We start from the raw sequence: 17,630 nt of genomic DNA on the forward strand, positions 1-17,630 counted from the left end.
ACCTAATGTTCTTGGTAGCGTAAAAAGCACGCACACATGAATAATTCATTTAAAAGCAGCTGAGAAAGGGAACATGGTGATGTGGTCATCTATTTAAGAATCCCACGATGTTTTGTTGTTTTTAAGTAGACCCGCGATTATTCACCTTATGCTGATTAGCATAATTATAAGTCCAAGTAATTACACTTTTTCTAAAAATCTCTCCATAATGTCTAGTTCACAGTAACCAAAAAATCAAATTACTGCATGGAAGTATGAATTTGAAGTCCTTTAAAATGTATTATGTTGCTGTTGTAATGCATTTTTACAAAGTTAAAAGAGACAGCTTTATATCTCATAGTATCACTTAAATGCTGCTTAAGGGAAACTGGTATTACTCTCTCCCTTAGAAGATAGTTAAGATTGCTCACATCATTAAGATTTACTTTAAGAGGATTAACATGTTATGTTAGTGACAACCAACTGTTGTTGGTTATTTTATTTATAAAACAAAAATTCCCTTGATCATGAAAGTATTTCATCTCTAATTGGATATGCTACATTGGACAGAACAGTGAGATAGGACTCAGATCTATGATCTTGAACATGTCAGTAAATCTCCCTTGAGCCTTTCATTCGTTACCTCCAGACTCTCCATTCTTTTATCTTCGCTCTTTCCATGATGTGGTGAGTCTCAGAGGAAGTAACAGACATGAAAATACTTTGTTACCTATCAGTATAAGATACATAAACACACACACACACACACACACACACACACACACACACACACATACACACACACATATACATATATATATATATATAATTATATATTTCCTCTCATTGAAAGTCAAAATCTTGAGACTAATCTATCACCATTAAGTGACACTGAGATCACCAAAGATTTTGAAGACACCTGACGATATAGCTAAACACTCAAGGGATTCTACCATGTAAAGTTGAACTGAAAGAGTCATGAGATCTCACAGATACTGAACAGGAAACTAAAATCTTCCCAGAGAATTAGTAGCCTCCTGAATGACAGTGACACCTTGACTTACATGTCTATATTTAGTTAAGGATATCTGATGCACTCTTTTCTAATTTCATGGAAAAGTTGCTAAATGGTATTTGGTCTATTAAAAATAGTTCCCACTGGGCTTCCCTGGTGGCGCAGTGGTTGAGAGTCCGCCTGCCGTTGGAGGGGACACGGGTTCGTGCCCCAGTCTGGGAAGATCTCACATGCTGCAGAGCGGCTAGGCCCGTGAGCAATGGCCACTGAGCCTGCGCGTCCGGAGCCTGTGTTCCGCAACGGGAGAGGCCACAACAGTGAAAGGCCCGCATACAGCAAAAAAAAAAAAAAAAAGTTCCCAGGGTAAACATTTATATATCACATTGTGTTCAAGAATTAACATTTTTTCTCTCACCTTGAATAAAATTTTAAAACCTTCCACCATTACAGGTTTCCTGGTCCTACCATTCACTAAAACATTTTTTAAATGAGTTACTTTTAAGAATAGAAATATTCTTGAATATTTACAATATTGGGGTTGCAAGGGCACACCAAGAGTAATATTGTCAATCTTCCTACCACCAGGAAATATCTAAGCCATCATAATCAATGCTATAAACACTGCTGGCTAAAATAATATCAGAAAATAAGGTCTATTTAGGCTCTCTTACCTTTTTGTTTTGTAATAAACTGAATGAGATATTGTACTAAATCACTTAGCAGAAGGCCTCTCACCTACCAGTTGCTCAATAAATGCATTAATATCAGTTTCAGTTATTATTATTAGTTAGTATTTTGGCATAGTCCTGTGGGAAGGCATTTTGATGTCACTATTTCATAGTAACTGTACCTTGATATATGACACTGTAGTCAGTCTTATGTGTGATTATGTTCATTGCCTCAAGATTCACTCTCATATGACTATAATATAAACAGTATGCAGGAAGAGAGTCTATGGTTGTTATTCTAAAACTTAAATGAATTATTTTCTTAAATCAATGTATGTAAAGGCTTTCCATTTGTTTCTTTGCTTGCTTGTGCTGTGGATTGGCCATTGTATATAATGCAATATCATTTCTCCTGGCTGCATTCAGCTGCTGTCCAGCCTATCACTCCCTTAAAAATTATACTTAAGGGGGCTTCCCTGGTGGCGCGGTGGTTGAGAGTCTGCCTGCCAATGCAGGGGACACGGGTTCGAGCCCTCGACCGGGAAGAGCCCACGTGCTGCAGAGCAACGAGTAGCCCCCGGCTCGCTGCAACTATAGAAAGCCAGTGCGCAGCAATGAAGACCCAAAGCAGCCAAAAATAAATGAATAAATAAATTAATTAAAAAAAAAATTATACTTAAATCATATCTTTCATTAAAAGGAGAATAATTACCTTGAAGGCTTAGACTTCAAAATCACTAATGGAGCTCTGCAAAGTAGGAACAATCAAATAAAATTGAGCAGAACCACAACTAAAAGCTCATTTGCCCAAACTGATTCAAACTTTTTTCACAAATAGGCAGAGCTAGCTGTTAGAGCAACCACATAGAACATTTTCCTTGTACAGGATAGATGCTAAAAGAAAGATGTAGCGTGTCAAGGAAATGGTATATTTCAACTGAACAGAATGCATTTATTTGTATTCTTCATATGAATGGGATAAATGAGTGCAAAGTAAAAATTGATTTGTTCCTCTAACCTGAACAGTTTAAGGGTCCAAGTTAATTTGTGGTAATAGTCAGTGATCAACATACATTCACAAATGTGTGAGTGTTATTTTGAACAGGAGGTCCCCAGGTACAGTGATCAGAAATTAGTGATTAAAAGGGACAATAAACAGAGGGGTCTGAGAAGTTGAGTGGAAAATTGTTACTGTAGAAGGATATCAGCAATAGTCCAAAAAGAAAGAATATATTTTTGTCATCAAAAGTGTAAGGTTTAACATTAATAAGAGGTAAAGGAAACAGAGACACTTGTCATTTTCATCTCTCACTTAGGGAAGTACCTCATGACTTGACTGAAGAGATGAATATTCCTTTGGAAAAGGATTAGATAATTTAGGTTAGTGAGTAGAAGATTCTCAACATCTTTTTCTCTGCTCCCAACACACATGCTCCTGTAGATAATATCACTTGCTATAACAGTTACGCTTAACCCAGGGGCAAGGTCCCTTAATACTCAAGAGACGTATCAGAATCTGTGCCTGCATTTAGCAAACATAAGTTAAATGAGATATATACTTCCCTCCTCGGCTGAAAATTAAGATTTCTTTCTTACCCATTGTTTATGAACATGTTTTAAAGATGAGTAGAAGTGTATGTATTATGAGAATAGTGATTATGAATCTTAGTTTTGACATTCCAGAGTATCATAACATTCTTTTTTTTTTTTTTTTTTTTTTTTTTTTTTTTTAGGACTCTCAACCACTGCGCCACCAGGGAAGCCCCATAACATTCTTAAAAATGAATTTATATTTACTTCAATAAAAAATTTAGCACATCCTATAGCATTTGCTGGAAAGGTGAAACAGCAGGTGTTTTAAAATAACAAAAAGGTCAGGAATTACAGTTTTAGATTATAATACTGGTACCTGAGTTTGAAAGAGATAAAAAATTGGTAAAAATAGTTAAAGTTTGATATGAATGTAAATAAAAGACTAGAAAGAAGTCTCATATTTATATTGCACATAATTTATAAATTAATGAATAGTAATAATAATGACTATCATACTATACATATTATGAGTTGAACACTATTTTATGCACTTATGTTGACTTATTTAATACAGCAACCTAATGAAGTAGGCATTATTATTATTATCCTCATTTTATAAAAGAGGAAACTGAGTCAGAGAGAATACCAAGACCACACAGCTAATAAGCAGCAGAACCAGCATCTGAACCTGGGAAGTCTAATTCCAGAGTTTCTGAGAATAGGGAGTAAAAAGATAATTGAATTTAATTACCATGGTCTAAGAGAAGAGTAAAGACCAAAGTAAAAGTAAATATAAGAGCAAAGTTGAGGTAAAGGAAAAACACAGCAGGTATAATATCCCCCTTCCCTAGAGAAGTATCAACTATCTGCTAGAGTGTTGCCATTTCCCTGAAATGTAGGTATTAGCTATAGATTCTTCAAAAACTGATCTCCTAACAAATAGTTTAAAAGATAATTATGTATATGTGTAGCTGATTCACTTTGTTATAAAGCAGAAACTAACACACCATTGTAAAGCAATTATACTCCAATAAAGATGTTAAAAAATAAATAAAATGAAAAAAAGGTAATTATGTATATACTAGCCATATCATTACTAAATTTTTAAAAAATACTATGCCTTTTAAAATAAGAATGAAATAAGCTATAGCTGAAATTAGAGATCTTTTTCTTATTAATCCCTCACTATGTTGATTCTTATTTTCTTACCTTTCTAATTATAGTTCCAGAGAGAAAAATAAACCTAAATTTGTTTGCACCTCTTTGTCAGGTCTTGTCCAAGTCAGATTATATGACTTCACAAATGTTCATATCCTCCTATTTCTCTTCTCAGCTGAATATTATATTCACTGTTAGTTTTTCCTTACCCTTACTTAGCTACCTTTAGGGTAAGAGAAAGATTTGTCACCTTTCTATCACACTTTTCTAAAAGTTGTGCTGAGTTTTCCACCTGGTATCAAGACAGGGTAAAATTATGGTCATATGTGTATGCTTCTGTCTATAAGGTACCTTATTTTAAAAAGAAAGGAGTACGTTTCTGCTCTTCCTTAAAAGAGACTGCTTTCACTTCATAAATGGTATTACATTTGCTCTTTGATTTCTTAACATTTTAACCTGCTTTATCTGTCGCAACCTGAGTGGTTTAAAGTCTGCTTCCTAATAAAAGTTAATTTTCTGAAGACACACCTTGAGTAACTGCTTAAATCAAAAGTAAATTTTTCAAAATAAATTTAAAACAGTTACATTACAGTATGAGATGAGAGTGTGAACACTCTGTTTCTCTGGAGGAAAAACTGATTTAATATAAACTTTAAAATATTATATTTGAAAATTGTTCAACCTCCTGAAATGTCTTCGCTGTGCCTTTTCTCCAAGACCTAAAATTACTGTGTCCCCAAACTATCACAACATTAACAGTTACAATCATTCCCAGTTGCTTTCAAGAATCATGATGTTTGCAAGGGGAAATTGAACTAATGCCAACAAACAGCACAGTGTTTATTAAGTAACCATTATAAATGAGAATGGAATCAGGCAATCTATTGCCAGAGTATTCAGTGATAATTATTCTCACATGATTGTTTATATAAAGATAGAACAATCATTTTTATGTAATGTAAAAATAAGAATATTGATATTTGATGATATTTCAATGAGAAGTATACCAAAATCTTATATTGAGGGTTTTTGGTTGTTTATTTTTTGCCTTTCCAAATAACAGATATAAAAAACAAACATTTGGGGCATGATTCAATGTACTGAATATTTTGGGTACCTACTAATGTGAACTGTGTAAATTTTGTATTGTCTATGTGATTTGATGGTCTAGTAATATAATTAAAAATACTTTACATGTGTTTAGGACTCTTTAACAATATACATTATTTTTAACCCTGATTTGAGTCATACTTCTACATTGAAAGCTGAATTAAGCATACATTAATTCCCTTTGACAAGAAACTGAGCCCTGAAGAGGATAATGCTCCATCCAATTAGGTGTAGAACTCAAAACTGCAGAATACATGTAGCAACATGATGGGTGTATCAGGACCCGGAGACAAGAGTTATTGTGGGGAAAAACATAGGTAAAGATTACATCCCTTTTTAGATAAAGTATATATTAGAAAGTTGTGGTCACTGTTAGAGCTATTTGTAATAAATCAAATGTCTTTAAAATGCATAGTTATTATCATGCATCTCACCATTACTCCAGGCTTCTCTGATTCTCCTACAACCAAATGTTTACATATGTTGGTTTTTGTGTCTATTTTTTTATTTATTTAAATAGCATGCTAAGGTCTGTTAAATAACTTTCTTTCACCTCTGATTTAGTTTGTGCCATTCAGAGATTATATTGACAGAAGCGGAAACCACATACTCAGCATGGCTAGATTAGCTAAAGATGTCCTAGCGGAGATCCCAGAGCAGTTTCTCTCCTACATGAGGACCAGAGGAATCAAGCCATCACCTGCACCTCCCCCGTACACCCCACCTACACATGTGTTACATACTCAAATATGACTGTGCTCCAAAATGCTAATGTAACTACACTTCAGTTAGAACTGCTGAGTCCATGCTTTTCTCCTGGTGCTCTATAAGGAACCAGGGAATGAGATACTTTTCTCAGTTTGGTTTCAGCAGTATTGGTTTGTATGCTTTCTTGGATCCAAAATTTATTATCTTCCTAAACCAAAACTGTAAATACGGTTGTTGCATGAGCAACAGAAAAATTGTTTAAATGCTTGAAGCAAAATATGGATGTATTCTCTGAATCTTTAAATGTTTTCTAGACAGAAACAGTTAATTTCCAATGTACTGTTGGGAAAAAGCACAACCTGTGTTTTTAACTCAAATATTGTCCTTGACTGCTATGTATATAGGAAAGCAGTCTCTCTATATCAATGTTTACATGTTACTACTTTTTAGATTCCAATACTTTTATAACTGTTCTTAAGAATACAAGTTTTGAATATTGAGTCCTTTGTCTTCTAAATTGCAATAGCTATAATCACAAGAGCAATATCTCTTTGAATGACTGTCTGGAGAAATGCAATTGCAAGCAAGGGAAGGTAAATATACTTTCATATTTCTCAGTAAGTGAATTATCTTATGAAGCTGTATCTACTTAGTAATCAGTTCCTCTGTGCCATTTGCCAAGTATGGGAGTTTACACTTAGCAGATGTGTATTCTGAAAGAACATGCATTTTTCATGAAGTTTGGGTTCTAAATTTAGACTGCAATTTGTTTATGTTTTGTAATGCTAAGTAGAAATAATAAAAAGTCAAACATCGTGAACTGCAAATGCACAGAAAATACTTGGTGTAAAAAGTAGCATCTTTATATTACAATACTATGTAGAAAGGCTAAAATCCAGAATATTTGACTGTGAACCATGTAGCAGATGTTTTAAACTTTGTATTTCATTGTACCTTGTCTAGATATTTTAAGTCAAATGGATACTGGCTCTCTTGATTTGAATTCCTTTCCAAGTTGCCACGCAGGGTGCACAGGCTGGAAGTTTTTTGCGAAATTCCCAGTTAAATATACACAACCATGTGACGTAGTGCACAACACATTTGTGAAATAACCCACTCCTATATATTGACTGATCTGCCTATCCACAATTAATTGTAAAGAGTTTTTGCATGTACAGTTTTTATGAGAATTGCAGTTTTGTGACAAGAATGACAGTTGTGTCTAAATTAAAACATATCTTTAGAACAAATGGCCTTAAATTCTCACAGAATTCCTGGAAATGATTGTGAATTACCTTTAAGTAATAGAAAAGTGAATTTATTTTTTTTCTTTTGTGTCAACAATGTAACTGCTTTATAATATTTTCCTTACTTATACCCTATTTACTACTTGGTTTATTTCTACTGTATGTTGTTCTCTTTGTCCCACGTTGACTAAGGGTGACTTTTATAATCATGAAACTATTTTACGGAAAACAAAAATATATACATTCACATATCTAACAGAATCGATGTTATATAATTATGTACTCCTAAATTGTCCATTTTGGAGTATATATTAAAATCTTTTAAAGATTAACTATTTGCTCTGTAAACTTTATGTATAAATGACATGGAATCTGATGATTTCCTTTACTGGTCTCAAATATTTATGTCAGTATAGTTTATTAGCCTACAATTGTATTATTTGCCTTCATTCATCAGTTCTAAAGAATGAAAATAAATAAGATCAATATTATTTCCTTTTTGTCAAACATGTTATTTTTATTTGAATTGATCAGAAAAAGTGAAAGATGTACACTTCTTTATTTAAATAGTAGTATGCCCAAACCTAGTGGGGGCAAATGGTTAAGAAACAGTCCCAGTTACAAGCCTTATCCTTTGTATGGCTGAGAATAACCATAAGAAATGTATGTGATGTTAGTTCTATACATAAGATTAGAAAATACCTAGACTTGTCTCTTTGTTGCATAAATGAAAAAATCAAGACTGAAGGGGTTAGGTGATTTATCCAAGACTATGTAACTAGAGTAGAGCTCATTACCATTGTGAAAGTACTTAAATTTTGTGAGTTGCTGTTAGGAGAGGTACAAAAAATAATACCAGAGACATATACCATAAATGCAAACACATTCCAATAGTTGCACATACAATCTGGGTATCAGGGATATGAGCATTAGGTAATGAGCAGTGAGAAAGATATGTATCGAGAGAAGAGTAATAGCTCCAAATCATCAAACCTGCTGCAGAAAACAGCAGGACTATAACTGGGCACCCTCAAGACCCCCAAGAGCTTTGGATGCTGTTCTCTCTCTCTAATCCCATTCCCTTCCTCTCTGATGAAAACCATTTTAACTACAGGATGAACCCTCAGCCTTCTATTCAATCATCTCCATCATCTGGTTTTAGCCGGTTATATAATATCAATTTCCATTGCTTCCCAAATGAATATTAAAACTATCCAGGCTTGTCTCAATCACTCTTCCCCAACCAATTTGAGTTCATTTGGAGACTCAGGCATAGTTCATAATTTTTCCTTCCATCAAGCTCTCTCCTTAGGCCTCCACCTAGGATATTATTTGAATGTTCTAACTCAAGCCCCAACTCCACCTATGTTCTTTTAAAACTTCAGCTAACAATAATCACTACCTTCTATGAACTCACTTTTGCTTTGCATTTTAACATATTAATCACTTCATATTATATATAAACTATTTTACTTTGTTTGGGGCGTCTTGTCTCCCCAACACCAGAAAATATGATTTAATGGCACCTGGAATAAGTAAATTTTCAAAGCTTTCCAGGTTACTGTAATGTGTAACTAGGGAGTATAACTGTTGCAATTAAAGAACATCAGATGATTCAACCACTACTTTTAAAATTCTCTCTCCCAGCATGTAACACGGGGAGGAAAGAAACGGTAGATAAAACTCTGAATAGTGTTGGGGGGGCAGCAGTGACAGTAGGTATGTAGCATAGGCTATTTTGTTCTTTAGACTTAGTGAAGACAATTAGGGGGCCTCATGTACTTTTTTTTTTTTAACTGTGGCTTATCATCCGTTTAGAACATAAAGAGGTTTCTCTCAAAAGGATGAGGTCGATGTGGTTGTAGTTTTTTTAAATACATCTTTATTGGAGTAAAATTACTTCACAATACTGTGTTAGTTTCTGTTGTACAACAAAGTGAATCGGCCATATGCACACATATATCCCCATATCCCCTCCCTCTTGAGCCTCCTGCCACATCTCCCTATACCACCCCTCTAGTTCGTTGCAAAGCACCGACATGATCTCCCTGTGCTATGCTGCTGCTTCCCACTAGCTATCTATTTTATATTTGATAGTGTATATATGTCCATGCCACTCTCTCACTTCGTCCCAGCTTACACTTCCCCCTCCCCATGTCCTCAAGTCCATTCTCTATATCTGCGTCTTTATTCCTGTCCTGCCCCTAGGTTCATCAGAACCAATTTTTTTCTTTAGATTCCATATATATGCGTTAGCATATGGTATTTGTTTTCCTATTTCTGACTTACTTCACTCTGTATGACAGTTTCTAGGTCCATCCACCTAACTACAAAAAACTCAATTGCATTTCCCTTTATGGCTGAGTAATATTCCATTGTATATATGTGCCACATCTTATTTATCCATTCATCTGTCGATGGACATTTAGCTTGGTTCCATGTCCTGGCTATTGGAAATAGTGCTGCAATGAACATTGTGGTACCTGACTCTTTTTGAATTATGATTTTCTCAGGATATATGCCCAATAGTGGGATTGCTGGGTCATATGGTAGTTTTAGTTTCTTAAGGAACCTCCATACTGTCCTCCATAATGATTGTATCAATTTACATTCCCACCACCCTGCAGGAGGGCTCCCTTCTCACCAACACTTTCCAACATTTATTGTTTCTACATTTTTTATAATGGCCATTCTGAACATGTAAGGTGATACCTCATTGTAGTTTTGATTTGCATTGCTCTAATAATTAGTGATGTTGAACATCTTTTCATGTGCCTCTTGGCCACCTGTATGTCTTCTTTGGAGAAATGTCTATTTAGATCTTCTGCCCACTTTTTTTTGGGGGGGGGTTTGTTTGTTTAATGTTGAGCTCCATGAGCTGTTTGTATATTTTGGAGATTAATCCTTTGTCCGTTGTTTCATTTGCAAATATTTTCTCCCATTTTGAGGGTTGTCTTTTTGTCCTGTTTGTAGTTTCCTTTGCTGGGCAAAAGCCTTTAAGTTTAATTTGGTCCCATTTGTTTATTTTTGTTTTTATCTTCATTACTCTAGGAGGTGAGTCAAAAAAGATCTTGCTGTGGTTTATGTCAGAGTGTTTTTCCTGTATTTTTCTCTAAGAGTTTGATAGTGTCTGGTCTTACATTTAGGTCTTTAATCCATATGGAGCTTATTTTTGTGTATGGTGTTATGTAGTGTTCTAATTTCATTCTTTTACATGTAGCTGTCCAGTTTTCCCAGCACCACTTATTGAAGAGGCTCTCTTTTCTCCATTGAATGTATGTTCTTGTCTCCTTTGTCATAAATTAGGTGACTATATGTGTGTGTGTTTATCTCTGGGCTTTCTATCCTTTTCCATTGATCTATATTTCTGTTTTTGTGCCAGTACCATACTGTCTTGATTACTGTAGCTTAGTTTGAAGTCAGGGAACCTGAATTCCTTCAGCTCCATTTTTCTTTCTCAAGATTGCTTTGGCTATTCAGGGTCTTTTGTGTTCCTATACGAATTATAAAATTTTTTGTTCTGACTCTGTGAAGAATGCCATTGGTAGTTTGATAGGGATAGCACTGAATCTGTACATTGCTTTGGGTGGTATAGTCATTTTCACCATATTGATTCTTCCAATCCACGAACATAGTATATTTCTCTATCTGTTTATGTCATATTTGATTTCTTTCATCAGTGTTTTATAGTTTTCTGAGTACACGTCTTTCACCTCCTTAGGTAGGTTTATTCCTAGGTATTTTATTCTTTTTGTTGTGATGGTAAATGGGGTTGTTTCTTAATTTCTTTTTCTGATTTTTCATTGTTAGTGTATAGGAATGCAAGAGATCTCTGTGCATTAATTTTGTATCCTGCAACCTTACCAAATTCATTGTTGAGTTCTAATAGTTTTCTGGTGGCATCTTCAGGATTTTCTATGTTTAGTATCATGTCATCTGCAGTGACAGTTTTAGTTCTTCTTTTCCAATTTGTATTCTTTTTATTTCTTTTTCTTCTCTGATTGCCATGGCTAGGAACTTCCAAAATTATGTTGAATAAGAGTGGCAAGAGTAGACATCCTTGTCTTGCTCCTGATTTTAGTGGAAATGCTTTCAGTTTTTCACCATTGAGTATGATGCTTGCTGTGAGTTTGTCATATATGGCTTTTATTATGTTGAGGTAGGTTCCCTCTATGCTCATTTTCTGGAGAGTTTTTATAATAAATGGGTGTTGAATTTTCTCAAAAGATTTTCTGCATCTATTCAGATGATCATATGGCTTTTATTACTTAATTTGTTAATATGGTGTATCTCATTGATTGATTTGCATATATTGAAGAATCCTTGCATCTCTGGGATAAATCCCACTTGATCATGGTGTATGATACTTTTAATATGTTGTTGGATTCTGTTTGCTAGTATTTTGTTCAGGATTTTTGCATCTATGTTCATTAGTGATATTGGTCTATAATTTTCTTTTTTTGTGATATCATTTTCTGGTTTTGGTATCAGGGTGATGGTGGCTTTGTAGAATGAATTTGGGAGTGTACCTCCCTCTGCAATATTTTTTGATGAGTTTGAGAAGGATCGGTGTTAGCTTTTCTCTAAATGTTTGATAGAATTCACCGACGTACTTGTTTCATAGAGGATCAGCAACTGCCAAAGATTTTACTGAAAAGCATGCCTTGTCCTTTCAGCTTGTGTTTAGTTTAACTATTTTATGCCATCGTGTTACCTATATATGTAATTGACACAAAAATGAGAAGATACTTAATAAAAATTCACTAAAGATTAATTTCTGTCATTAGCACAAGTAGGATACACTTCCTAATAAAGCAACAGAGCTGAGGATCAAATTAGTTTCCTTTGGATGCACGTGATATCACTTACTAAAGATCAAAAGAACGGAAATCTACTTGTAAAAAGTTACACTTGAGGAGCTTCAAGATGGCGGAAGAGTAAGACGTGGAGATCACCTTCCTCTCCACAAATACATCAGAAATACATCTACATGTGGAACTGCTCCTATAAAACACCTACTGAACGCTGACAGAGGACCTCAAACCTCCCAAAAGGCAAGAAACCCCCCACGAACCTGGGTAGGGCAAAAGAAAAAAGAATAAACAGAGGCAAAAGAATAGGGACAGGACCAGCACCAGTGGAAGGGAGCTGTGAAGGAGGAAATGTTCCCACACACTAGCAAGCCCCTTTGCGGGTGGAGACTGCGGGTCGCAGCTGGGGGGAAACTTCGGAGCCATGGAGGAGAGCACAGCAACAGGGGTGCAGAGGGCAAAGTGGAGAGATTCCTGCACAGAGGATTGGTGCTGACCAGCAGTCAAGAGCCCGAGAGGCTTGTTTGTTCACCCAACGGGGAGGGGGGTGGGGTTGGGAGCTGAGGCTCGGGCGTTGGTCAGATCACAGGGAGAGGACTGGGGTGAGCAGTGTGAACACAGCCTGAAGGGGCTAGTGCACCACAGCTAGCAGGGAGGGAGTCTGGGAAAAAGCCTGAACAGGCCAAATAGGCAAGAGACTTTTTCTTCCCTCTTTGCTTCCTCCTGCGTGAGGAGAGGGGATTTAGAATGATGCTTTTTTTTTTTTTTACATCTCTACTGGAGTATAATTGCTTCACAATGGTGTGTTAGTTTCTACTTGATAATAAAGTGAATCAGTTATACACAAACATATGTTCCCATATCTCTTCCCTCTTGCGTCTCCCTCCCTCCCACCCTCCCTATCCCACCCCTCCAGGCGGTCACAAAGCACCGAGCTGATCTCCCTGTGCTATGAGGCTGCTTCGCACTAGCTATCTACCTTACGTTTGGTAGTTTATATATGTCCATACCTCTCTCTCACTTTGTCACAGCTCACCCTTCCCCCTCACCAGACCATGTTGGCTGTGGGTTTGTCCTATATTGCAGTTATTATGTTGAGGAATGTTCCCTCTATGCCTACTTTCCGCAGGGTTTCTATCATAAATGGGTGTTGAATTTTGTCGAAAGTTTCTCTGCAAACCGTCATTTGTTTTTCATTTATTTCTGATCTGATATTTATGATTTCTTTCCTTCTGCTAACATTGGGGTTTTCTTATTCTTCTCTCTCTAATTGTTTTAGGTGCAAGGTTAGGTTGTTTATTTGAAATGTTTCCTGTTCCTTAAGGTTGGCTTCTATTGCTATAAACTTCCCTCTTAGAACTTCTTTTGCTGCATCCCATAGGTTTTGGGTTGTCTTGACTCCATTGTCATTTGTTTCTGGGTATTTTCTTATTTCCTCTTTGATTTCTTCAGTGATCACTTCGTTATTAAGTAGTTTATTGTTTAGCCTCCATGTGTTTGTATTTTTTACAGATCTTTTCCTATAATTGATATCTAGTCTCATAGTGTTGTGGTCGGAAAAGATACTTGATACAATTTCAATTTTCTTAAATTTACCAAGGCTTGATGTGTGACCCAAGATATGATCTATCCTTGAGATTGTTCCATGAGCACTTGAGAAAAATGTGTATTGTGTTGTGTTTGGATTGAATGTCCTATAAATATCATTTAAGCCCATCTTGTTTAATGTATCATTTAAAGCTTGTGTTTTCTTTTTTATTTTCATTTTAGATGATCTGTCCATTGGTGAAAGTGCGGTGTTAAAGTCCCCTACGATGAATGTGTTACTGTTGATTTTCCCTTTTATTGCTGTTAGCATTTACCTTATGTATTGAGGTGCTCCTATGTTGGGTGCATAAATATTTACAATTGTTATATCTTCTTCTTGAATCGATCACTTGATCATTATGTACTGAACTTCTTTGTCTCTTCTAATAGTCTTTATTTTAAAGTCGATTTTGTCTGATATGGGAATTGCTACTCCAGCTTTCTTTTGATTTCCATTTGCATGGAATATCTTTTTCCATCCCCTTACTTTCAGTCTGTATGTGTCTCTAGGTCTGAAGAGGGTCTCTTGTAGACAGCATATATATGGGTCTTGTTTTTGTTTCCATTCAGCCAATCTTTGTCTTTTGGTGGGAGCATTTAGTCCATTTACATTTAAGGTAATTATCGATATGTATGTATGTATTACCATTTTCTAAATTGTTTTGGGTTTGTTATTGTTAGTCTTTTCCTTCTCTTGTGTTTCTTGGCTAGAGAAGTTGCTTTAGCATTTGTTGTAAAGCTGGTTTGCTGGTTCTCAACTCTCAGCTTTTGCTGGTCTGTAAATGTTTTAATTTCTCCCTGAAATCTGAATGTGATCCTTTCTGGGTAATTTTGTTTGCAGGTTTTTCTCCTTCATCACTTTAAATATGTCCTGCCACTCCCTTCTGGCTTGCAGAGTTTCTGGTGAAAGATCAGCTGTTAACCTTATGGGGATTCCCTTGTGTGTTATTTTTCCCTTGCTGCTTTTAATATGTTTTCTTTGTATTTAATTTTTGACATTTTGATTAATATGTTTCTTGGCGCATTTCTCCTTGGATTTATCCTGTATGGGACTCTCTGTGCTTCCTGCACTTGATTAACTCTTTCCTTTCCCATATTAGGGAATTTTCAACTATAATCTCTTCAAATATTTTCTCAGTCCCTTTCTTTTTCTGTTCTTCTGGAACCCCTGTAATTCGAATGTTGGTGCATTTAATGTTGTGTCAGAGGTCTGTGAGTCTGTCCTCAGTTCTTTTCATTCTTGTTTCTTTATTCTGCTCTGCAGTAGTTATTTCCACTCTTTTATTTTCCAGGTCCCTTATCCGTTCTTCTGCCTCAGTTATTCTGCTATTGATCCCATCTAGAGTATTTTTAATTTCATTTATTGTGTTGTTCATTGTTATTTGTTTCATCTTTAGTTCTTCTAGGTCCTTGTTAAATGTTTCTTGCATTTTGTCTATACTATTTCCAAGATTTTGGATCATCTTAATTATCATTATTCTGAATTTTTTTTCAGGTAGACGGCCTTTTTCCTCTTCATTTGTTAGGTGTGGTAGGTTTTTATCTTGCTCCTTCATCTGCTGTATTTTTTCTGTCTTCGCATTTTGCTTATCTTACTGTGTTTGGGGTCTACTTTTTGCAGGCTGCAAGTTTGTAGTTCCCATTGTTTTTGGTGTCTGTCCCTAGTGGCTAAGTTTGGTTCAGTGGGTTATGTAGGCTCCTGGTGGAGGGGACTAGTGCCTGTGTTCTGGTGGATGAGGCTGGATCTTGTCTTTCTGGTGGGCAGGTCCCTGTCTGGTGGTGTGTTTTGGAGTGTCTGTGGCCTTATTATGATTTTAGGCAGCCTCTCTGCTAATGGGTGGGGTTGTGTTCCTGTTTTGCTAGTTGTTTGGTATAGGGTGTCCAGCACTGTAGCTTGCTAGTCATAGAGTGAACCTGGGTGCTGGTGTTGAGATGGAGATCTCTGGGCGATTTTCGCCATTTGATATTATGTGGAGCTGGGAGGTCTCTTGTTGACCAGTGTCCTGAAGTTGGCTCTCCCACCTCAGAGGCACAGCACTGACTCCTCGCTGCAGCACCAAGAGCCTTTCATCCACACGGCTCAGAATAAAAGGGAGAAAATGTAGAAAGAAAGAATTAGTAGAAGTAGAAAGAAAGAAAGAAAGAAAGAAGAAAAGGAAAGAAAGAAAGGAGGGAAGGAGGGAGGGAGGAAGGAAGGAAGCAAGGAGGGAAGGAAGGAAAAAAGAAAGAATGTAGATAAAGTAAAATAAAGTAAAATATAACAAAGTTATTAAAATAAAAAGCAATTATTAAGAAAAAAATTTTAAAAAAAACGGATGGATAGAACCCTAGGACAAATGGTGGAAGCAAATCTATACAGACAAAATCTCACACAGAAGCATACACATACACACTCACAAAAAGAGGAAAAGGAGAAAAATCATAAATCTTGCTCTCAAAGTCCACCTCCTCAATTTGGGATGATTTGTTATCTATTCATGTATTCCACAGATGCAGGGTACATCAAGGTGATTGTGGAGCTTTAATCTGCTGCTTCTGAGGCTGCTGGGAGAGATTTCCCTTTCTCTTCTTTGTTCTCACAGTTCCCAGGGGCTCAGCTTTGTATTTGGCCCCGCCTGTGCATGTAGGTCGCCAGAGGGCTTCTGATTTTCGCTCAGACAGGACAGGGTTAAAGGAGCCGCTGCTTCGGGGACTCTGACTCACTCAGGTGGGGGGAGCGAGGGGCATGGAGTGCAGGAGAAACCTGTGGCAGCAGAGACCAGCGTGCTGTTGCAGCAGCCTGAGGTGCGCCGTGCGTTCTCCCAAGGAAGTTGTCCTTGGGTCTTGGAACTCTGGCAGTGGCGGGCTGCTCGGGCTCCCTGAAAGGGAGTTGTGGATAGTGAAGGGTGCTCGCACACAGGCTTCTTGGTGGCGGCAGCAGCAGCCTTAGCATCTCCTACCCGTCTCTGGGATACGCTCTTTTAGCGGTGGCTCGCGCCCGTCTCTGGAGCTCCTTTAAGCAGCGCTCTTAATCCCCTCTCCTTGCGCACCAGGAAACAAAGAGGGAAGAAAAAGTCTCTTGCCTCTTCGGTAGCTCCAGACCTTTTCCCAGACTCCCTCCCGGCTAGCCGTGGTGTACTAACCCCTTCAGGCTGTGTTCACACCACCAACACGAGTCCTCTCCCTGCACTCCAACCTAAGCCCGAGCCTCAGCTCGCAGCCCCGCCTGCCCCGGCGGGTGAGCAGACAAGCCTCTCAGGCTGATGAGTGCCAGTCGGCACTGATCCTCTGCGCGGGAATCTCCCCATTTTGCCCTCAGCACCCCTGTTGCTGTGCTCTCCTCTGCGGCTCTGAAGCTCCCCCCCTCCGCCACCTGCCGTCTCCTCCTGTGAAGGGGCTTCCTAGTGTGTGGAAACCTTTCCTCCTTCACAGCTCCCACCCACTGGTGCAGGTCCCATCCCTATTATTTTGTCTCTGTTTTTTCCTTTTTCTTCTGCCCTACCCAGGTTCGTGGGGAGATTTTTGCCTTTTGGGAGGTCTGAGGTCTTCTGCCAGCGTTCAGTAGGTTTTCTGTAGGAGTTGTTCCACGTGTAGATGTATTTCTGGTGTATTTTTAGAAGGTGCCTGAATTTCAGTGACACGTTGCTTTAGGATCTGGGTGGCAACTTCAGGAACATTCCTCTCTAGCTCCAAACACAGTTTTAAGTTTCTGCTATCAGATGTCCCTCTGGGTGAGACGGTTCTTAGGGCATAATTTCCACCATGTTCTTGGTCTGCTGGCTTTCTGGATGAAGTCGCTATTCTAGAGTGCTGCTTAAAGGAGCTCCAGAGACGG

At 37.4% G+C, this 17,630-nt stretch overlaps 1 protein-coding gene across 3 annotated transcripts in view; it reads left to right on the top strand.

The window, feature by feature from the left end:
• Positions 1–7,921, top strand: part of CPNE8 (copine 8) — a 303,498-nt gene extending 295,577 nt beyond the window's left edge. For 2 of the 3 annotated variants that reach the window (XM_024764160.1, XM_024764163.1), the window contains one exon: positions 6,028–7,854. In XM_024764160.1, coding sequence (XP_024619928.1) covers positions 6,028–6,216 — 189 coding nt within the window. In that variant the 3' untranslated portion in view covers positions 6,217–7,854. Of the gene's footprint in view, positions 1–6,027 lie in introns of all 3 variants that reach the window. The other variant, XM_024764161.1, reaches the window with a different exon arrangement.
• Positions 7,922–17,630: the final 9,709 nt, after the last annotated feature.

This window comes from Neophocaena asiaeorientalis, unplaced genomic scaffold (assembly GCF_003031525.2).
Source record: "Neophocaena asiaeorientalis asiaeorientalis breed wild unplaced genomic scaffold, Neophocaena_asiaeorientalis_V1.1 scaffold329, whole genome shotgun sequence".
NCBI classification, from domain to species: Eukaryota; Metazoa; Chordata; class Mammalia; order Artiodactyla; family Phocoenidae; genus Neophocaena; species Neophocaena asiaeorientalis.